The 24,055-nt window shown below is 42.4% G+C and overlaps 1 protein-coding gene across 6 annotated transcripts in view; it reads right to left on the minus strand.

Moving 5' to 3' along the window:
- rbfox3a (RNA binding fox-1 homolog 3a) overlaps positions 1–24,055 on the minus strand; it is a 1,176,173-nt gene that overhangs the window by 98,253 nt on the left and 1,053,865 nt on the right. For 4 of the 6 annotated variants that reach the window (XM_061908671.1, XM_061908669.1, XM_061908668.1 and 1 more), the window contains 2 exons: positions 6,690–6,782; positions 5,576–5,636 (listed from right to left, as the gene is read on the minus strand). In XM_061908671.1, the coding sequence (XP_061764655.1) occupies positions 5,576–5,636; positions 6,690–6,782 (154 nt within the window). The remainder of the gene's footprint in view (positions 1–5,575; positions 5,637–6,689; positions 6,783–24,055) is intronic. The other 2 variants (XM_061908673.1, XM_061908672.1) reach the window with 1 other exon arrangement.

Here is a 24,055-nt window from a genome sequence, read left to right on the forward strand (position 1 = left end):
CCTCGGCTACAAAAGCTAGCTCTTAGGACATGGGACGTCACCTCGCTTTGGGGGAGGGAGCCTGAGCTAGTGCATGAGGTGGAGAGGTTCTGGCTAGAGATAATCGGACTCACTTCGACGCACATCAAGGGCTCTAAAACCAGTTCTCTAGTGAGGGGCTGGACTCTCTTCCACTCTGGCGTCAGAGTAACCGCGATTTTTAAATTACCTCGAGGGAGTACTGGAGAGTGCTCTCTCAGGTGATTCTCTTGTTCTGCTGGGTCACGAGGCACAACGCTGATTCAACATTAATTACGCCGTTACGGGACTGACTATCGTGATACTGGAACGAGATGGTCACACACATACACGGACACAAACACATGCAAACGTACACAAACATACACATTCACTGACACACATGGGATCACGTACAACAAACGCGGATAGTTCCGTGCAGGATTATACTGATCATCGTTGCTTCCTTACTGTGGTGACATTTCCGTGTTTGATCGAGGAAATATGCTAACAGCTGACCACCGTGATTGAACTCAAATGAATCGTGATCAACGATTACCAGCCATAGTTTGTAGTGATGTAAATCCCACCACACGAAGGCGACAAGAAGAACAGGGAGTTTGCAACCAAAACAAGTGTGGAGTAGCAACAAAGGACTTACTTTATTAATAATAAAAATTTAAAAATATATATTTTTTACTGGCAGTCATGTCAATCAAAATACATAATGTAATATATTTACGCGTTTTGGATGTTGTACGCGTTTTAGGCATATCTAAAACAATAGTCCATACATCCATCCATCCATCCGTTTTCTACCACTTGTCCCTTTTGGGGTTGCTGGAGCTGCATTCGGGCGGTAGGCGGGGTACATCCTGGACAAGTCGCCAACCCATCGCAGGAAAAAATAGTCTATACATAGTAAATACCAAGGATGTATAATGAGTACCGATTCCTAATTCGGCCGGTCGAGAAGGAGAAGATTCTGGACAAATGATACGGCTATATGTATTTTTTTTTTTTTTATCTAGCTGACTGGCTTTATTATTAGGAAACACTGTTGTATTCACTTCAGGGGTTGTGCTACGGATACATTGGTAGGATCCAATAAGTTTAGAATAATCACAAATAAGGGAGCAATACCACACATACATTTTCAACAACATTTCCACCTCTTCGAAAGTCTCTCATAGTTACACACGCTAATAGGAGATAGTGTCAGTTTGAAGTGAACACTCTTTACTCATGACCGCCACTACCGCGCATGATCAACTTGTAATCCACAGGTCAATGTTAATCGAGTCAAATTTCAAATTAAATCTACAAACCCCGTTTCCGTATGAGTTGGGAAATTGTGTTAGATATAAATATAAACGGAATACAATGATTTGCAAATCCTTTTCAACCCATATTCAATTGAATGCATCACAAAGACAAGATATTTGATGTTCAAACTCATAAACTTAATTTTTTTTTTGGCAAATAATAATTAACTTAGAATTTCATGGCTGCAACACGTGCCAAAGTAGTTGGGAAAGGGCATGGTCACCACTGTGTTACATCACCTTTTCTTTTAACAACACTTGTTAAACGTTTGGGAACTGAAGAAACTAACTGTTGAAGCTTTGAAAGTGGAATTATTTTCCATTCTTGTTTTATGTAGAGCTTCAGTCGTTCAACAGTCCGGGGTCTCCGCTGTCGTATTTTACGCTTCATAATGCGCCACACATTTTCGATGGGAGACAGGTCTGGACTGCAGGCGGGCCAGGAAAGTACCCACACTTTTTTTTTACAAAGCCACGCTGTTGTAACACGTGCTGAATGTGGCTTGGCATTGTCTTGTTGAAATAAGCAGGGGCGTCCATGAAAAAGACGGCGCTTAGATGACAGCATATGTTGTTCCAAAACCTGTATGTACCTTTCAGCATTAATGGTGCCTTCACAGCTGTGTAAGTTACCCATGCCTTGGGCACTAATGCACCCCCATAACATCACAGATGCTGGCTTTTGAACTTTGCGTCGATAACAGTCTGGATGGTTCGCTTCCCCTTTGGTCCGGATGACACAATGTCGAATATTTACAAAAACAAATTTGAAATGTGGACTCGTCAGACCACAGAACACTTTTCCACTTTACATCAGTCCATCTTAGATGATCTCGGGCCCAGAGAAGCCGGCAGCGTTTCTGGATATCGTTGATAAACAGCTTTCGCTTTGCATAGTAGAGCTTTAACTTGCACTTACAGATGTAGCGACAAACATTATTTAGTGACAGTGGATTTCTGTAGTGTTCCTGAGTCCATGTGGTGATACCCTTTTTAGATTGATGTCGATTTTTGATACAGTGCCGTCTGGGGGATCGAAAGTCACAGTCATTCCAATGTTGGTTTTCAGCAATGCCGCTTACGTGAAGTGATTTCTCCAGATTCTCTGAACCTTTTGATGATATTATGGACCGTAGTGTCAGGCTTGTCCCTGACAGTTTTGGTCTATGTCTTAGTTTTTCCTCTGCATTTGTCTTTAGTTCCTTTCAGCACTCTTATTTTGGTTCTGTTTCCTGTTTGTCTCCCTGAGTGCTGTGTAACCCTCAGCTGTGGCTGATTGGCACCTGGCCACACCTGGCATCAATCAGCCAGCCACTATTTAAGACCTGCTTTCTCCTCCAGTCAGGGCTGGATTATTGTCGTGTCAATGTCATTTTCTACTTGTCTTTCCTACTGGTCGTGTGATTGCAGCGTAGCGGTAAGCTATATTTGGCAGATGTTTGTGGCTTACTGTTTTTTGTTCCCTGCTTCCGATTTGTTTTTTCATAGCCCTTAGTTTGTTATATCCGCCCAAGTGCGTGCTTTTTGTTTGTACCCTTTGTTTGTTGTAGTTCTAGTATTTTAAATAAACTAAGTTTTCCTGCAAAATGCCTCCCTCCTTCTCTGCATCTTGGGTTTATCACCTAATAACTCTGACACGTAGATGTTGAAATCCCTAAATTTCTTGTAATTGCACTTTGAGAAACGTTGTTCTTAAACTGTTTGACTATTTGCTTACGCAGTTGTGGACAAAGGGGTGTACGTCACTCCATCCATTTTTGTGAAAGACTGAGCATTTTTTGGGAAGCTGTTTTTATACCCAATAATGGCAGCCACCTGTTCCCAATTAGCCTACACACCTGTGGGATGTTCCAAATAAGTGTTTGATGAGCATTCCTCAACTTTATCAGTATTTATTGCCACCTTTCCCAACCTCTTTGTCATGTGTTACTGACATTGAATTCTAAAGTTAATGATTATTTGCAAAAAAAAATGTTTATCAGTTTGAATATCAAATATGTTGTCTTTGTAGCATATTCAACTGAATATGGGTTGAAAATTATTTGCAAATCCTCTTCCTACGTTTATATTTACATCCAACACAATTTCTCAACTCATATGTAAACAGGGTTCGTATATATTAATCCATAAAGTTGCTCCAAAGCAAGATAGCATCTGCTGATAGGTTTCTGTTCGCTGTCTGACGTCACTCCTTTGCGTCGTGGTCGCGTAGCATCAAAACACACCTTGCTTCAATGCACACCCATCTAACATGCTAATTGAGTGTATTGATTTATACTACAAATTTGATATGGTGTATAATGTAAAAGGTCTATGCTCTGCACATTATTTCCATACATAAATATTAATTTCCAGCTGAGTGTAATTGCAGTTAAAGTGATGGATATGTTTGGTCTTTACAAGAAGATAACATAACAACTGCATTGTACCTTGCACTGCACACATAGTTGACTTGTTTAAGACATAAAAGCAGCTGGTGATAAAATACTTCCCTGCTGTAAGATGTTACATGATGTTGGTGGTGTACAAGCTATTGTGCTCATAAAATGGTCATAAAAAAATGTATATCATTTTTTTAACATCTTTTTTATACATCTTTATGTACACCAAAATATATAAAGTAAATCCGATAAAAGAACCTATGAAAACTGGTATTAATAAGGAATATTGATAATGATGTTAGTGTCAATGAAATCCTAACTATATTCATGCCTGATAAATATTAAGTGTGTAACGGTGAATGTATTTGTAAGGTACGGTATTAATTTTTCGCAATAGGACTTTTTCAGTACAATCAATCAGTCAATGTTTATTTATATAGCCCTGAATCACAAATGACTCAAAGGAATGTACAAACCACTACGACTACGACATCCTCGGAAGAACCCACATAAGTGTACCAATTTCCTACACGGTACATTGATTATGTTGTTAAGGTGTTTACTCGTTAAAAAATTACAGTGCAGCCCAGCTCGTGACTAGTGCGAGTCATGGCTCGCGATAGTGTTGACCCTGTTCGATTCTTAAAGTCTCCCTTTGGAGGTAAAATACGAAAACGGACAAAAACACGGGGATACAATGGGACCATTTTTATTGGCCGTTGGATTATTGCAAAAAAAAAACAATGAACTAACTTATAATGACACACATTATTGTGTGTCATAATTACACATATTATATCACCTATGACATAAAAGCTCTGTTAATCAGTTAGCTTGACATATATTGATTGATCTACAGCAGATCGTCGGAATAACCTACAATCGAATATTCAACTTCAAACCCTTGTTACATTGAATGACTTTAAAGCTTCTGTGAAAGGATTGCAGTCTACCTTGTCTGTATGCACATGTGTGATGTGAGCAAGTTTTAATGTTGTAAATGTGATGTTTTATGTGATGTTTACTGTTTTTATTGTAACCTTGCTGTTGCCCTCTTGGCCAGATCTCCCTTGGAAAAGAGATATTTGATCCCAATGGGATTATTACCTGGTTAAGTAAAGGCTAAATAAATAAATAAAGTATTAGTTTTGGCATTTTTAATGCATAAAATGTATCAAAGCATCCATCCCCTTGCTTCCTTCTTTTTTACAGTAAGTGACTCTTGGTGGAAATCCTGCAGTAAACTATTACATGTTATTTCATATTAATATTTAAAAATGATTTTCATTACAGCATTGTATTGAATGCAAAATTAGGTTGCAGCATTTTTTCTGTTTCATTTTAAGAATCATTATACCTTTTTTTTTTTTTTTTTACAGAAAAAGCATATGAGTTTTATGTTTTCCAAATGACTTTAAAATCACGTTTCGTTACACCACCTGCAAAACAGCATAAAGGTTACTTATCTAGCTTTTATTATTAACTCCTCCAGCTCCAGTTTTCCATTCATGCCAATCTCACATCTGCCTGCTTTTTGCCATTCACATGACATTTCAAACCAAATGCATCATCCATGACAAATATTACATTCATCAAAAGTAAACAACTCTTGATAGTGGGTGACTTGCATGTGCAGCATGTGTTTTCATTCAAATCAAAAAGTAGGTTTACTTGATAAATAACAAAAAATATATGCTGTCTTATCTGGGCTAGTTAAACATACAAATGAAATAGCAACTTCCTGACTACACACACCCCAGGTTGAGCATGCCTGATTCCAAACAATATGCATACAGCAAATTGAAAAATTGTATTTTCTCTCAGGGATTAGAATTAGTATAACAAATAAAGAAATACAAAACATAATCTTACCGTTTGTATAAGGATTCGCCACCTTTTTGTTGGTCATTACTCTTGCTGTTGCATTGTTAACCTGTCAGTAAGCAGGCAGATGTTAGCATCAGGAGAAACGGGATGCACAGAACCAAACAGTAGAAAGCCCATCATAACCATTCTCCATGCCCTGTTTTTTAACAAGTCAGGCCACATGCAATCAGTCAAAAGTTTGATTTAAATGCTTGAATACACACAATGCATTTCATCCAGAGAAGTCTGATGGAAAATTAAATGATCATAACATTGTAAAAGGTGATTAGAAAGTCTTATGCTGCAAAGATCAGTTATTCAGAAAACATTTTGCAAATTAATATAAGATTTGGGTCGAAAAAACATTGCGATCAGGATTATACAGTCGTCCTAGACAAGTTATTCATTTACTCTTGTGCAACGGTTATGTGGTACTAACCGCGATTGTACCACCGCATCAGTGCAGTCATCCACAATACACCCAACAAATACACAAACAGAGACCACCATTGGCAGCCAGGTTGTGTTTCTTTAAAAAACACAATATCAAGAGTAGTAAATAAACGCTTAAATTAAGAAGACGGAACATAAGGTCAAACTTTTTGAGTACTGAGAGTTGTGTAGTAGAAATGTGATGTATTATTGATATTTTTTCAATATAAAAGCAATAGGTAGTTGTGCTAACATAATTCAACACGACAAGTGTAAGTGCGAGTCTGTAGTTGTCAGAAAACTGAGTGGGTTTACTTAGTCTTTTAGCCTCAAGAAAACAAACTCACGTTATTCCGTGCGCATGCACACACAAACATGCCTCGGTCGCGATGAGCATAGTAGAATTCATTGTTTGTGTCAAAACATTGCAAAACACTCAAAACCACGCTGGGTCGCGCTCTCTCTGTCTTTGTCACAAACACTTACAGATCAGATCAGGGTTCAGCATGCAGCGTTCAAGGTGCAGCAGGCAGGTGGAAGACACAAGATGAATGGAAGAGAGGGAAGGTATTGCAGGAAACTTCAGGCAGAAGGAAAAAGGAAAGACAGCGTCAGGTGCGGGAGGAGAAGGGACGAGAGAAGTGGAAGGCAGAAGGCAAAGACAGAGAGGAAAAAAAACAACGGGCACCTCTATTTTGCGTCCTTCCACGATTGTACCATTTAGTTTCTCTCGTGCACGGTCGGCATCTGCGGTTGTTTCAAATGTTACAAACCCAAAGCCCTGCAGTTGCCAGGAAGTGGGGTTAAAAAGCAAGAGATAAAGGGTGGAAATAATACAAAACAGGTAAAGAAGAGAAGAAAAAGACAGAGCAGAAATGAGAAGCCTGTAGGTTAAAATAAGGTTTGGAACTGAATGATCAGATATTTGGAAAAGGACAGGACACACACAAGGAGTGAGTACAGTACAGTGAAATCCATATATGCAGTTGTTATCCTTTAGAATGATGTAACATCAACATGGTACAAGGAAAATGGGGGATATTAAACAATATTTGAGCTAATGACAGTGTGCTGAGAACCTTTTTGTCCATTTTACCTGACCTGACTCTCGCCAGATCCTTGTAGTTCGTTGAGCTCCACACAAGGATCTGGGAGTTCTCAATAGAAGATGTATTTCAGAAAGCGGGGCCTTTTAAAAAATAATTGTATGTGATTGGATAAACCACTTGTCCGTTATCTTGATTGACATGCTACTTCAACCATCCATCCATCCATTTTCTACCGCTTATTCCCTTTTTGAGGTTGCGGGGTGCGCTGGCGCGTATCTCAGCTACAATCGGGCGGAAGGCGGGGTCCACACTGGATAAGTCGCCACCTCATCACAGGGCCATTACAGACAGACAGACAACATTCACACTCACATTCACACACTAGGGCCAATTTAGTGCTGCCTATCAACCTATCCCCAGGTGCATGTCTTTGGAAGTGGGAGGAAGCCGGAGTACTCGGAGGGAACCCATGCATTCACGGGGAGAACATGCAAACTCCAAATCCGAGCCTGGATTTGAACCCAGGACTGCAGGACCTTCGTATTGTGAGGCAGACGCACTAACCCCTCTGCCAACGTGAAGCCCTCTACTTCAACCACTCACATCAGAATCAACCCGTGACGCTGATGAGAGCGACGCTGGGAAATCCAAACCTGGTCGGAAGAAGAGCTAAAACATCCTTGCCACCAATAAATGCCTTGAAAACCGTTTTCCGTTCATATTTTAAAGAATTAATATTCGATAAATTCCACAAAACACTTGCAATAGCAGAATCAATGTCAGCACACGACTCCTTGCTGCGTACCGCCATTGTTGATTGAATCAAACAGTCACTTCGACGCTACGTGACATCTATGAAATCCTCATTGGTTCCTCATTTTTTGCTATCTTGAAGGAGTTTGCAATGCCTTTGATCCCAGATCCTTGTGTGGAGCTCAGCGAACTACAAGGATCTGGTGAGAGTCAGGTTACATTTTACCTCCACCAGGAGGTATTATATGACCGAAGGGGTCCGACAGTTAGTTAGTTAGCAACATAAATCAATATAAAGTTAATGTACCACTGATAGCGACAAACACTAGGTGTGGTTAAATTACCCTCTGCATTTGACCTATGCCCTTGTTCCACCCCCTGGGAGATGAGAGGAGCAGTGAGCATCAGCGGTGGCCACACTCAGGAATCATGTTGGTGATTTAACCCCCAATTCCAACCCTTGATGCTGAGTGCCAAGCAGGGAGGCAATGGGTCCCATTTTTATAGTCTTTGGTATGACTCGGTAGGGGTTTGAACTCACGACCCACCAATCTCAGGGCGGACATCTAACCACAAGACCACTGAGCAGGCTAATAGATAGCTATTAAATGACCAACAGAGGATCCACTCCGTTTATTTCAGCAATTAAACAAAGAAGTTATGCGCAATTTTTAATAAACTTTCAGAAAATGTCAAATAGGTCAGGATCAAGGGATTATATTTTGGGGCTGATGGAGATCACCATCTAGATTGAGAACTGTTTTTGTTTTTGTTTCTTTATTACTGGGAGATAGGGCCTGTTGCAGGTTTTCACTCTTTGAGTGTGTTTCTAGTTATCTAATGATTGTTTTTCATATGGTACTCTCCTGAAGGAATCAATAAAGTACTATCTATCTATCTATCTATCTATCTATCTATCTATCTATCTATCTATCTATCTATCTATCTATCTATCTATCTATCTATTTCATACTTTTATGTAACAGAGCCCCTGCATTCATTTCCAAATACAATTACAACAAGAGAAACACTCAGAGAGTTCATAACTTCTGTGCTATGTAGCTAACTAACAAACAGACAGAAAAAAACTGTTTTATTCATAACCTCCTGGCGTAAGTAATTAATCACAGGGTAAATTAAATTGCCTTTTTCGTGCGTGTTTCTTTTATTCCTATGTCTTTTCTAAACAGGCTCCAAGAGAGTTTATACTTTGCATTAGAATGACCCTCGTGTGGTCAACCGCTCTCATTATCTCTATGGGTGCACGCACAGAAAAGTTTCAGCCTTTTATAGTAAACTTCAGGTAATGTAGAAGTCATGAGCACCAAAAAAAAATCAAATCACTTGTTGCCTATCTCATTCTGGACATTTCCTGAAAGTTCCATCGAAATCCGTCCACTAACAAACAAACAGACATACAAGTGGTTAAATAAATTGGTAAAGGTAATACAATTTTTTACATGAGCAGAGCTTTCTTATCCTTGCAAAAAATTAAACACAAACATTGTGTTATTGTGGTAGAATTTAGGTCAATACTATTACTATACTATCACTATTTTAAAGCTTACTTTGCACTGAACAGTTAAAGTTAAAGTTCCAATGAATGTCACACACACACTAAGTGTGGTGAAATTTGTCCTCTGCTTTTGAGTGATCCCCTTGTTCACCCCCTAGGAGGTGAGGGGAGCAGTGAGCACCAGCGGTGGCCGCACCCGAGAATCATTTTGGTGATTTAACCCCCAATTCCAACCTTTGATGCTGAGTGCCTAGCAGGGAGGTAGTGGGTCCCATTTTTGTAGTCTTTGGTATGACTCTGGGTTTGAACTCATGACCTACCGAACTCAGGGCGGACACTAACCTCAGGGCCACTGGGAAGTCACGTCTTGGAGCTGTGTAACTAGACAGTTATGTTGCTGTTGTAGTTTCATGCTGCATAGTGTTGCGTCGGACCAGTTCTTCCTCCCACGCAATCTAAATTACTGGTCAATCCCAAATTCTTTTGATGACATATGCTGAGTAAGAAGGACCATCGAGACAAAATTAGAATGTTTTCATGTTTTATTAAAGCTTTAGGACGTAAACTTAATCGATACATTCATATCGGCTTCTCCAGTTTATCTGGCATTCCAAGGGAAAAACACACTCTTTTCACACAAAAGAAAGCCCTCCTCCGCCTCCTCTCAACACCACAAGGTGAAAGAGACGTGTGGGTTTGCTTCCCATTCCGATGGTTTACGACACTAACCTGGGATCTGAAGACAAAGAGAGACTGGTAGAATACACAAAGGAAAAGTACTAGCTACTCTCAACATGGCTATGTTGCAGAGATTGTTTTACAAACTAATTTCGAGCCATTTTCTGACCATCTCTTCAATATACCGTCGATCATAATATTTTATTAGAGCGTATCAAAACTCGAATTAGTATTTCAGACTTAGCCCTGTCTTGGTTTAACTCCTATCTTACTGACAGAGTGCAGTGCGTCTCCCATAACAATGTGACCTCGGACTATGTTAAAGTAACGTGTGGAGTTCCCCAGGGTTCGGTCCTTGGCCCTGCACTCTTCAGCATCTACATGCTGCCGCTAGGTGACATCATACGCAAATACGGTGTTAGCTTTCACTGTTATGCTGATGACACCCAACTCTACATGCCCCTAAAGCTGACCAACAGGCCGGATTGTAGTCAGCTGGAGGCGTGTCTTAATGAAATTAAACAATGAATGTCCGCTAACTTTTTGCAACTCAACGCCAAACAAAACAAAATGCTGATTATCGGTCCTGCTCGACACCGACCTCTATTTAATAATACAACTTTAACATTTGACAACCAAACAATTAAACAACGCGACTCGGTAAAGAATCTGGGTATTATCTTCGACCCAACTCTCTCATTTGAGTCACACATTAAGAATGTTACTAAAACGGCCTTCTTTCATCTCCGTAATATCGCTACAATTCGCTCCATTTTGTCCACTAGTGACGCCGAGATCATTATCCATGCGTTTGTTACGTCTTTCCTCGATTACTGTAACGTATTATTTTCGGGTCTCCCCATGTCTAGCTTTAAAAGATTGCAATTGGTACAAAATGCGGCTGCTAGACTTCTGACACTCCTGCACTGGCTTCCTGCGCACTTAAGATGTGACTTTAAGGTTTTACTACTTACGTATAAAATACAGTACTACATGGTCTAGCTCCAGCCTATCTTACCAACTGTATTGTACCATATGGCCCGGCAAGAAATCTACATTCAAAGGACTCCGGCTTATTAGTGTTTCCCAGGGCCCAAAGAAATTGTGCGGGCTATTGAGCATTTTCCGTTCGGGCTCCAGTACTCTGGAATGCCCTCCCGGTAACAGTTTGAGATGCTACCTCAGTAGAAGCATTTAAGTCTCACCTTAAAACTCATTTGTATACTCTAGCCTTTAAATAGACCCCCTTTTTAGACCAATTGATCGGTGGCCATGGATGAAGTACTGGCTCTCCAGAGTCGGGACCCAGGATGGACCGCTCGCCTGTGTATCGGCTGGGGACACCTTTGCGCTGCTGATCCGCCTCCGCTTGGGATTGTTTCATGTTGGCTCCACTATGGACAGGACTCTCGCTACTGTGTTGGATCCACTTTGGACTGGACTCTCACGGTTGTGTTGGATCCACTATGGATTGAACTTTCACAGTATCACGTTAGACCCACTCGACATCCATTGCTTTCGGTCCCCGGAGGGAGGTTGCCCACAAATGCTGTCCTATCCAACGTTTCTCATAGTCATCATTGTCACTGTCACTGACGTCCCGTTGGGGTGAGTTTTCCTTGCCCTTATGTGGGCTCTACTGAGGATGTCATTGTGGTTTGTGCCGTGGTTTGTGTAGCCCTTTGAGACACTGGTGATTTAGGGCTATATAAATAAACATCGATTGATTGATTGAATATGCGGCGTTTTGTGGGCTCTCTTATTTACGGGGCTCACCTTCAACAGTGTTGTGTCCCTGTCATCTTTGTTGTACCGGTAGTTTTTAGCGCTTCCATAGCGAGAAGAAACGTTTCGCTTAAGTTGAGGAAGTCTCAGCCTTCTTGGGATGTGTGCCCAACCCCTGAGGTCACTGTACTTTACTTGTTTCCGTGGCTGGGGCTCAGGCTGAGCTCATGGCGGCTAGCATCACTGCTGATACAAACTTTTCGCCGGTCTGTTGAGGGTTTGAGAGTGCTTTGGCAACTTACTGCCCACCAACTGCATTTTTGACTTGAAATTTCATGTGGGTGTTTTTTCTTTCTTTGTTTGGCATGTATTCTAACCGCTAAATATGTAAGAAGCCTATGCTGAGACGTTTTGTTTCAACTAACCACACTATTTGTTCTGTTACTATAAAATGTAGAATCATTTTGGTTGTGGTACGCTCAGCATTAATGTCACGTATTTCACTTCCATATTTTAATACTAGTGGTGAAATTGCAAATATAAGTACAAGGGTACTTTTGTCTTGCTAGAGTGGTTTACGATGGGTGAAAATGAAAAATGGAAATTGTGTAGATGTGTGTGTGTGCGTGTGTGTTTTTGTCTTGGCCTTACTAATATTTTCTTTTTCTCCTCTTGCTTTCTGTCACCTTGCTCCCGCACCATATATTGGTAATGAAAACCCGATTATGGGCAGCCACTTGAACCTCATTCATAACCCTGTTTCTAGACAAGTCCTCCTTCAGATCTCTCATTTTGACCAACTTCGCGAGCATCTTGAATTTTTTTGTAGATCAGCTTAGCCAGAGTGACCCATGGAGAGCCCATAATCCCGACCCAAAAAAGTTTCCTTATTCTTTTCTCACGGTCACCAGATGGATTTTTATTTCTTGCAGACAAAAGGTTATTAGATTGGATCACTACCAGTGAGTATCACAGTATAGTTGTGTTCAAAAAAGTGACTTTGTAACGTTAATGAACAATGGGCCAGCAAACCAACATGGCTACTGTGCAGCAAACAGAGTGTCACCTATCTGAGTACACGAGGGGCCTACATCTTACCACTAAGAGCAGATACGAGCAAAAAATTCAATACATGCAATTAAATCTAACCCATACGTTATCATACTTAGTTTTGTCGAGTGAGTTAAAGGACTATCCTTTGGTCGCGTTCCCAGACATGTCAAACTATCAAGACGCCCCAGACATCATTCTACACAACAAAACAGATGACAACTTGGAAAAGCATGGAAATATACAACTGCTTTGTGTGTGGCTGGGTCAGGGACATTGGTATCAAGACTGCCCAGATAAATCATTCATCGTTTTTGCTATGGTAAGGTTGCATTTCATGATTTAACTTTGCATCTACAGCCATGTTTGTTGCTTAGTTTTTGTTGTACGTGGTGTTCATGAATATGCATGTTTTTCCCCGTCTTTATCAAAATATAACTAGATCTCAAAGTTGTGTATGTGCTGAAAGCTTCATTTGTGATTGTTGCTTTTGGCAAAGACTTAACTCTTTTAGGTTTTGCAAACATTTGCTTTCTTTTATTTAAACTCGCCGAGTTGGTGCGTTACAAAATAGTCATAGCAAAAATGCGATTTACAAAATACAAATAATATCAAGATAATACTTAAAAGGGAGATACAAAATGTTACATACTTTTAACAAAGTGATCTGCAAATGTGTGAAAACAACTCTGCCTTCTTTGACTGGAGTGCATGCTCCTTTTCTGGTCTTTTTTTGTAAAATCTTGCAATCTTCCACCCTTCTTCATTACCTCTCGAGGAACTTTAAAGAAACATTTATCCTTTTTGCAAATTGAACGTGTTATGAACCGTTGCCCGGATCATGTTTTGTTTAGTCATATTCTGTTTAGTTTTGGACTCCCTTAGTTCCTGTTTCGTGCACCCCATGGGTTTGTTTTGGTTACCAAACCGCAACCCCCAGCCAGGCCACCTCCGCCACAGTCACGGCTAGCACCGGCTTCAGCACCAAGGCTGGTTTCCGTACCAGCACCTGCTTCAAGACTGATTCCCGTACCAGGACCGGCTCCAAGTCTGGTTTCCGTACCAGCACTGGCTCCAAGGCTGGTTCCCGTACCAGCACTGGCTCCAAGGCTGGTTCCTGTACCAGCACCCGCTCCAAGGCTATTCCCGCACCGGTGCCAGCACCAAGGCTGGTTCCCACGCCAATCCCAGTTTCAAGGCTGGTTCCTGCACCGGTCCCAGCACCAAGGCGGGTTACCGCACTAGTCCCAGCACTAAGACTGCTTCCAGGTTCCTGGACCACAGCTGCTTCTGGTTCCAGCACCAGTACCAATGCTGCTTCCAGTTCCAGTACCCGCACCATGGTTGCTTCCATTTCCAGCAGCTGCTCCAAGGTTGCTTTTAGTTCCAGCACCACGGATAGCAGCACCACGGCAGCCTCCTTCGCCTGCCGCTCAAGCTCCAAAGGTGCCGCCGTCTTCTTCGTCTCCGGCGGGCCGTCCCACGGCACCGCCCTCATCTCCATTGTCGTCGCCACCGCAACCTCGAGCTGGTTTGCAGCAAAAGCGGCCATCAGGATGGCAAGATGGCGGCCCGTGTAGACGCAGCGACCTCTCGCTCTCTCGACCGTGCGGTATTTTGTTCGTTAGAGTTTTTGTTAAAACGTTTTTCCCGTCAGCCTACATTGGAATACAAGTACAATCGGCAGGCTTTGTTAAATATCCGGAAAATCAAGACCTGCAATGTTTTTGAACGCGACACAAAGATGCTAAGAGAGCTTGGACTACTCGGCCGGAGTGCTACCACACCGCCTGCTAACCCTCCCCGAAGAAGGAGGCATCGGAAGCGGTGTGCAAGGACGAGGAAGAGAGGCAAGCGTGGAGGCATCCGAGCTAGGCTAGAGGCTAGTCCAACTCGCCCAGCTATACCATCTATCCTCTTGGCAAACGTACGATCACTGGACGATAAAATGTATCACATACGACTGCTGAGGACAACGAACCGGAAAGTGAGTAACTGCTGTGTGCTTGTTTTCACTGAAACATGGCTTAATGGCAACATTCCCGAGTCTGCTGTACAACTGGAGCAGCTAACATGCTACCGAGCGGACAGGGCGCTCGTAAACGGAGGTAAGACTCGTGGCGGCGGGATCTGTGTTTACATCCGTGATGCGTGGGTCCGGGACGCCACGGTGGTATACAAACACTGCTCACCACTGGCGGAGTTTATAATCGTGAAATGCCGTCCTTTCTATCTGCCCAGGGAGATGACAGCAATCCTACTAGTTGCTGTTTATATCCCTCCCACAAGCAACAACAGTGATAAAAACGCTGCACTTCATGAACTGTACCAAGCCATCAGCGAACAACAAACAGCACATCCAGATGGTTTCACCATTCTTGCCGGAGATTTTAATCATGCTAATCTCAAGACTGTTTTGCCGAAATTTCATCAGCATGTTCACTTCCCAACCAGGGGGGATAACACCTTGGACATCGTCTACACTTCACACAAAGGAGCTTACAAAGCCACTCCCCTCCCCCACATTGGCCTCTCTGACCACATCACAATTATGCTAACGCCAGCATACAGACAAAGAGTGAAAGCCACCAAACCGGTTCTGAAGCAGATAAGAGTGTGGCCTGAGGGGGCCTCCTCTGCTCTTCAAGACTGCTTCGACACAACAGACTGGGAAATGTGTAAACAAGCAGCCACCCACAATAACAACACAGACATTGAGGAGTACGCAGACACTGTGACCTCCTACATTACCAAGTGCATGGATGATGTGACCCACACAAAAAACATTATCATTCGGGCCAACCAGAAGACATGGTTGACAGGGGAGGTCCACAGGCTGCTGAGAGCCAGAGACAAGGCCTTCAGAACTGGAGATGGATCTGGCTTTAGAACAGCGCGAGCCAACCAGTCCCGAGGCATCAAAAAAGCAAAACAGGACCACACAAAGAAGATAACTTCCCACTTCAAGGACAGCAGAGATGCACAGAGCCTATGGCAGGGCATTCAGGCCATCACGGACTACAAGCCCGTGCCACAGAGCTGCGACAGCGACACCTCTCTGCTCAACAACCTGAACCGCTTCTTTGCACGTTTCGATGCACAAAACAAAACTCTCTCACAGAAAACCACACCCCCTCTACACGAACAGACCCTGTGCCTGTCTGCCTCCAGCGTAAAGAGAACACTCTCTACCATCAACATCCGGAAAGCAGCAGGCCCAGACAACATCCCCGGTAGTGTGCTGAAGGATTGCGCAGAGGAGCTGAAGGACTTCTTTACAGACATCTTTAACACCTCCCTGAAGCAAGCCATTGTACCCACATGCTTCAAAACCGCCACTATCATACCTGTGCCAAAGACATCATCCCCGTCAAGTTTTAACAACTACCGTCCTGTGGCACTGACATCCATCATCATGAAAAGCTTCGAACGGTTGGTCATGTCACATATTAAATCCATCCTCCCCCCCACCTTGGACCCATTCCAGTTTGCATACCGAGCCAGACGATCTACAGAGGATGCAATCTGCTCTGCCCTCCACCCAGCCCTCACCCACCTGGATCAGAAACACTCATATGTGAGAATGCTGTTCATAGATTTCAGTTCAGCATTCAACACCATAATACCACAACAACTCACCTGCAAACTTGGCAAACTGGGCCTCAGCATCTCACTCTACAATTGGCTGCTCGACTTCCTTAGTCAGAGGCCACAAGCAGTACGTATTGGTAACAACACCTCAAGCACCATCACCCTGAACACAGGGGCCCCACAAGGCTGTGTGCTCAGTCCTCTGCTCTTCACTCTACTGACACATGACTGCACACCAACCTACAGCTCCAACCACATCGTTAAGTTTGCGGACGACACAACTCTGGTGGGTCTCGTCCCCAAGGGGGACGAGACTCACTACACGAAAGAGGTGGACCTCCTGACCACGTGGTGCAGGGACAACAATCTCTTGCTGAATGTCAGCAAGACAAAAGAGATTGTTGTCAATTTCCAGAGAGGCCAAACTCAACACCTGCCACTGACCATCGGTGGTGCTGCAGTGGAGAGAGTAAGGAGCACCAAATTCCTGGGGGTGCACATCAGTGAGGACCTGTCATGGACCACCAACACCGCATCACTGGTGAAGAAGGCCCAACAGCGCCTTCCTGCGAAAACTAAAGCGGGCAAGTGCTCCACCACCCATCCTGACCACTTTTTACAGAGGCACCATTGAAAGCATCCTTTCTAGCTGCATCACTGTGTGGGGCGGGAGCTACACTCAACACAACAGAAGAGACCTGCAGTGCATTGTGAAAACAGCTGAGAAAATCATTGGTGCACCACTCCCATCTCTTCAGGACTTATACACCACCCGCCTCACCCGCAAAGCACTCACAATTGTGAGTGACGCAAGCCACCCTGCACGCAACCTGTTCAGCCTCCTTCCCTCTGGAAGAGGATACAAGAGCCTCCGCTCTCGCACCACCAGACTCACAAACAGCTTTTACCACGAGGCTGTTAGGCTGCTGAACTCTCCCCACCCCCGCGCTACCCCTTCAATCCTCAGCCCGATCCAACAGGCTGTCAGGACTTTGAAATCCCCCTCCCAGGAATAACCTGAACTCTAAACCCCATGACCCACAGAAAAATGACTATGCAAAATTGCACACATCTGCTGCTAAGTATATCACAAGTATTTGCACTACTGATGAAACACTCATTGTTTACAGCCATATCCTATTTAAAAACAACAGGAACTATATATATTGCCACTTTAGTAGGTAGACATATTCACGTTGCACTTAACTGTTGTGTTTTGTTTTTCTTTTTGTCTACGCATGGGAGAGTGAGAAACATAATTTCGATTCCTTTGTATGTCTTACATGTAAAAAAATTGACAAATAAAGCTGACTTGACTTGAGGTTGCCGCACGCGGTGCCGTCAGTGGCCAATTAATGGACGCAGACAGCAGCGGCACCTACGACTTGGGCGTAAAACTCAAAGGCTGCTGAGGTCCTGGTGCCACTCGCATTCACCTTCTCACCAGCCACAACCTCACCTGCTACAGCGGCGTTCCACTTGCCGACGCCACTTGACTTGTCCTCGGTGGATTAGGGGACACTTGGCCCGGTGACCCACCACCAAGTCCTCCCTCCGCCCTCCCGTGACTCCTGAAATTGGTATTCTGGGGACATCTGGAATCCGTCCTATAGGGGGCGGGGGTACTGTCATGATCCATGGACCGGATCATGTTTTGTTTAGTCATGTTCTGTTTAGTTTTGGACTCCCTTAGTTTCTGTTTTGTGCACCCCTGGCTTTGTTTTGGTTACCATTGGTGCTGATTGATTTCACTGGCCTCTGAATAGTGTTCGTCACGCTGACCTGCTACCGGGCACTAATCAGAGATCTATCTATTTGCGTTGTGCGCCACACTCTGTCTGACTTTGTTGTTCGCTGGTTACAACAGTTACGTTTGGATATTTCTGGTTCTTGTTTCTTGATTCCTGCGCTAAGTTGTTACCTTATTTACCTATCTAAGCGGTTACCTTACCTAAACATTTCAGTGTGTGTATACTGTAAATACTTTTTAAGCACATTCAACAAAAGCGCAATAATAATGTAAACCGTGATATTTTTGGTTATTACATTTTCAAATTGTTACATCCCTACTTCTTTGTTTTGTATTCAAAAATGTGCATAGCTTTCTTTATATTTAATGTGATCATCCATGCTGGAGTATTTATTTGTTTTTGTTATTACATACATTTTTACTTGTACTACACCTGCCATCTCTGCATCCTGGGGTTTCAGACCAACACAACCGTAAAAAAACAAATATTGGAATCATACAGGAAAAATATTTATAATCGTAATAGACAAACATTGTATATTTTCTGTTTTTTTTAATTCTTCATTACTTTTTTTGCCTGCAAAGCCCTGGGGGTATTTTGACCCCCGTTTGAGAAACCCTGGTGTAGTGTGCACATTGATGTGTGTTCTCCTGTGCTGGTCACGGTACATCAGCCATGAGCCATACAATTACACTCTCAACTACATTACTCAGCCAGGACAGACTGAGCTCAAGGGTGCAGCTCGGCCATTAGACCGTGTCTGAGACCGGCGGACACACATGCAGACCATAAAAACTAAAACATACCTCTTAAGTACAGTTTCAAAAACATTTATGTGCATTAAGACACTCACTGGACACAACATTTGGTACAATCCAATGTGATCTAGATATACCAAAGAGAACCTTGTTCTTTCACAAAGCTTAATATAGAGTAAGGCTGAACGATTTTGGAAAAAATAATAAAATACAATTTTACCGTCTGTATTGCGATTTAATATGTGATGCATTTTTCAAAAACGCAAGCAATAAATCAATTGGTATTACAATATCAATATTATTATATATATATACTTTTACTTACGGCTGAGCGATATATCCATATACACGATACATCGCAGGTTTGTCTCTGTGCGATATAGAAAATGACTATATCGTGATATTCGAGTATACGTTCTCACGCAGTTGTTTTTAGCTGCGGGCATTACACTACAGGCTTTTCTCGCACTTTCCTGTCTCTCAGACAGCAAGCGCACCTTCTTACATACGTCACATACTTTCACGTCATACATCACATACGTATACGCCCTCGGGGAGCAGAGAGGTAGCAGCATGGATAACGTTAGCTGTGATGCTAGCAGAGCCGTGCGAGTGGTAAAACGAGAGAAAGGTGGGAATGAAGGAAAACTTGATTCCCAAGAAAAACAATCTTGTTGAGGACAGACATCTTGCTGACATCAGTATCTTCATGGCAGGTGCTACTGATAGCGTTGACAGTTCCTTGGGAGGATCGCATAGTGGAGGCAAACGAGCGGAAGCGGTCAAAGTACCAGGAGCTAGTCGAACAATGCCGCAGAGGAGGCTGGAAGGCACGCTGTGAGCCCATTGAAGTGGGGCGTAGAGGCTTCGCTGGCCGCTCAATGTGTAAGGTGTTTACACTACTTGGCATCACAGGTGATGGGAAAAGGAAGGCCATCAAGGCCACCATGGAGGCAGCAGAGAGGAGACTCTAGATGGCTATGGATCAGGAGGAGCAAACAGTGGGCCAATGCTACTGGGATATGAGCTGGGGTCTGATCAACCCTGGCTGGGTCACCTGAAGGAGGGGGTATGATGTTGAAAGACCCGAAACCCCCATTGATTTTAGGCACATTACTGAGGATGTGTCCAGTGCATCTGAGGATGTATCTTACAATCATTTCGGACTGGCTTAGCCAGTGACACCCAGGAACAGGCTGGGAGGCAACCAGGAGTAGACTGGTGACGATTGGAGAGACAATTGACAGCTCGGAAAGACGGTGACCGGGGCAGCAAGGGGTAGCATCCCAACCTGCATCTTCCGTGAGGGAGAAACCCAACTAAGCAACAGAACGACCTACTGAGAAATACCCCCAGGGGAACCCGAGAGGGGGGGAGGATGAGTTCCCCAACAGGACGGACCCAACGTTGACGACTTTAGCAAACGGCTTAACGACAATGACACCTGTAAGGTGCATCTGTGGCAAGAGCCTCAAGAACAAGCGTGGCCTAAAAATCCATCAGGGTCGAATGAAATGCTTGGTGCAGGAGAGTGACACACAGCGCACAGGACCGAGTCCTGGTGAGACGACGGATGAGCACGGCCAGGACACAACCGACAGAGCCCAGAACCTCCATGTGATAAACCCTCCAGCTCCCAGCAAAGTAATTAAGCAGCCTCGTATCAAGTGGCCTCCTGAAGGCCAACACAAAGTGTGGCACCAATTCGACGAGCACACAGCCAGAATCGTCGAATCAATAGCCAAAGGGGATGTCAACGGACGGCTTCAGAACATGATCACCATCATTGTTTCTTATGGAGCAGAGAGGTTTGGTGTGGAAGAGGACAAGCCCATCAGTTCCAACTACACCATGGACATGAACCGAAGGGCAGAAAAGATCCATCAACTTCGGCAGGAGCTCCGGTCCCTGGCAAGGCAGTACAAGGCAGCATCTGAGGAGGAGAAGGCGCCATTGGCGGAACTCCGGAACATCAGGAGGACGCAACTGACGACCCTACATAGAGCTGAATGGCACAGGAGGCACAGGAGAGAGAGAGAGCCAGGAAGCAAACTACATTCATAGCTAATCCATTTGGATTAATCAAATAGCTGTTGGGGCAGAAGCGCAGTGGGCGTCTAGTTTGCTCCAAAGAAGAAGTTAACAACTTGTTGAAAAACAACCTGAGCGACCCTGATAAAAAGAAAGAGCCAGAGCCCCTCAGTGGCTTATTGGACATACCATCTCCCACTGTATGGAATATATATATATATATATATATATATATATATATATATATATATATATATATATATATTTTAGGGCTGCAAATCTTTGGGTGTCCCACGATTCGATTTAATATCGATTATTGGGGTAGCAATTCGATAATATATCGATTTTTTTCAATTCAACGCGATTCTCGATTAAAAAACAATATTTTTTCGATTCAAAACGATTCTGTATTCATTTAATACAGTACATAGGGTTTCAGCAGGATCCATCCCAGTCTGCTGACATGCTAGCAGAGTAGTAGATTTAAAAAAAAAAAAAGCTTTTATAATTGTAAAGGACAATTTTTTATCAACTGATTGCAATAATGTAAATTTGTTTTAACTGCTAAACGAACCAAAAATATGACTTATTTTATCTTTGTGAAAACATTGGACACAGTGTGTTGTCAAGCTTATGAGATGCGATGCAAGTGTAATATATACATATATATTTATATATATATATATATATATGTGTGTATATATATGTATATATATATATGTATATATATGTATATATATATATATACATATATATATATATACATATATATACACACATACACACACACACACACACTGGAAACGGAAGTATAGATGCCAGTGATTGGCAAGCTACTCGGAAAATGTAGTAAGCACATTCTATACAGAGCACACACACACACACACACACACACACACACACACACACACGTACACACACGCACGTACACACGTGCACGCCCACACACACGCACGCACGCACACACACGCACGCACGCACACACACACACACACACATCAGTAGTTGTTTGTTTTTTTGTTTATTTTTTAACATGCTTACAATTAAATCATTACACACTACAATTTCTAGTTTCTCTATTGAACATGTTCAAAAAAAAAAGTAGGGCGAAGCAGACCGTATTTAATCGTACCCCTTTTCCATTTCATAATAATTGCGAACAGTTTTATTCACTTCTTTTTCTCAATTTGTACACAATTTACTCCATTAATAATAACATTTTAAATAAATAAATAGTCAAGTAAGTTGTAATTCACATAGTGGGGTGAATAAAATGAGCTCAATTTTAAATAGTTCAACATTTTAATCAAGATTCTTCTTCTTTGTACTATGTAAACACTTTGAGAATGAACAGTTTTTTAAAACTGGATCATATTAGTACTTCTGCGTTCTACTAAGTTGTTCCATATTTTTCTTTAGTGTTGTTTAAATAATATATATGAGTGTAGGTTGATGTGCTCCTGAATCCATGTCATTTTGTTCAGTGGTCCCTTGAAACATAGTAGTTTTAGTTTTCTGTCAGACCCCATTATTGTTTTCGTTGTCTGTTTTAATTTCAGCTTGATACAGATTTGACAGTTTGCGCTTCCAATTTCCTGAATTTTTCCCTGCTTTCTCAAGTCGCATACTTTCTTTTATATTTTAGCATTAGGTTTGGTGAGGTGCTCATTCATGTACACATTTGTTGTCTTCAGCTTCTTTCCCTGTTTCAGCAGTGCCATTTTAGATTTACTGGTGTTGTTTCTTCCATTCAGTGAGATGCATGTTTTGATGCTATTATAGTCAACATGTATTTATTTTTGATTGAATAAAGTTGACTATTTGCTGCTCTAATGAAGCAACTTCCATTTTATCCGGTTCGCCTCAATTATCCACAGCTTTCGCAAAGGATCTTGGTTTAATTAGGTGCCCTGTCACAACAATGTCATTCATTCGTTTATCTTAATCAATTTCATTAATGATATTCCTCAGAATGATGTTATCTTGTTTCACTGCAATATTTTCCTCTCAGAGAATTTTCACCTCTGGATGCATTTCTATTTGCTCTTGACACATTTCTGACACATTTGTCACTACCATACAAAATGCCTTTTTGCATAATTTTCTGCATTTGCAGACTTTCAGAATTTTCTTTGAGGTTTTCCAGATCTTCTCTGTGTTCTAATATTGCTTGTATCAGATATTCTCTGTGTGCTAATCTTGTTCTTTCCTGGTCTGCTCTCAAGTCTACTCTCAAGTTGTCTTTTTTTGCAACATCAAGTTTTGCTTCCCTTTGTGTCTTGTATTCAAAAATGTATTTAATCCAGATGACCCAGAAGGTTGAGGAATTTGAGTTGTTTTTTTAGCTTTTGACACCGTATCAGCTCGCTAACGACATTTGCCCCTGTGTGACTTGCAGCACTTTTAATTTGTATATTCAAACAAATTCGTACATTGAGCCATTCAGAAATCAACTGGAGGTGTCAGTCCATTGACTGAGATTACTCTGTATAGTCAGAAACACTTTAGAACAGTATATTTGCTGTTTTAAACAGTATATACAACTCCAGGGGTCAGTATATATATATATATATATATATATATATATATTAATTACATTTGGGGCGGCTTGGCGTAGTGGGTAGAGCGGCCGTGCCAGAAACCTGAGGGTTGCAGGTTTGCTTCCCACCTATTGACATCAAAGTCGCTGCCCTTGTGTCCTTGGGCAGGACACTTCACCCTTTGCCCCCGGTGCCGCTCACACTGGTGAATGAATGATGAATGAATGATTGGTGATGCTCGGAGGGGCCGTAGGCGCAAACTGGCAGCCACGCTTCCGTCAGTCTACCCCAGGGCAGCTGTGGCTACAGATGTAGCTTACCACCACCAGGTGTGAATGAATGATGGGTTCCCACTTCTCTGTGAGCGCTTTGAGTATATAACAATAGAAAAGTGCGATATAAATCTAATCCATTATTATTATTATTATTATTATTATTAGGTCAGGAAAAGACAAAGGCTATTTCATCCCTACAAGCTTGTTTTGCAGGTGTCACTGCTCTTCAGGGGAGTTATATCAAGAGCAGGGAAAACAGGCTTGAAGGGATGAAATAGCCTGCGGACAAATATTCTGCTCTATTGAGCACTGTCTAACGGATAAACCACATATATAT

The sequence above is a fragment of the Nerophis ophidion genome, linkage group LG08 (genome assembly GCF_033978795.1).
Source record: "Nerophis ophidion isolate RoL-2023_Sa linkage group LG08, RoL_Noph_v1.0, whole genome shotgun sequence".
In the NCBI taxonomy this organism is placed as follows: domain Eukaryota; kingdom Metazoa; phylum Chordata; class Actinopteri; order Syngnathiformes; family Syngnathidae; genus Nerophis; species Nerophis ophidion.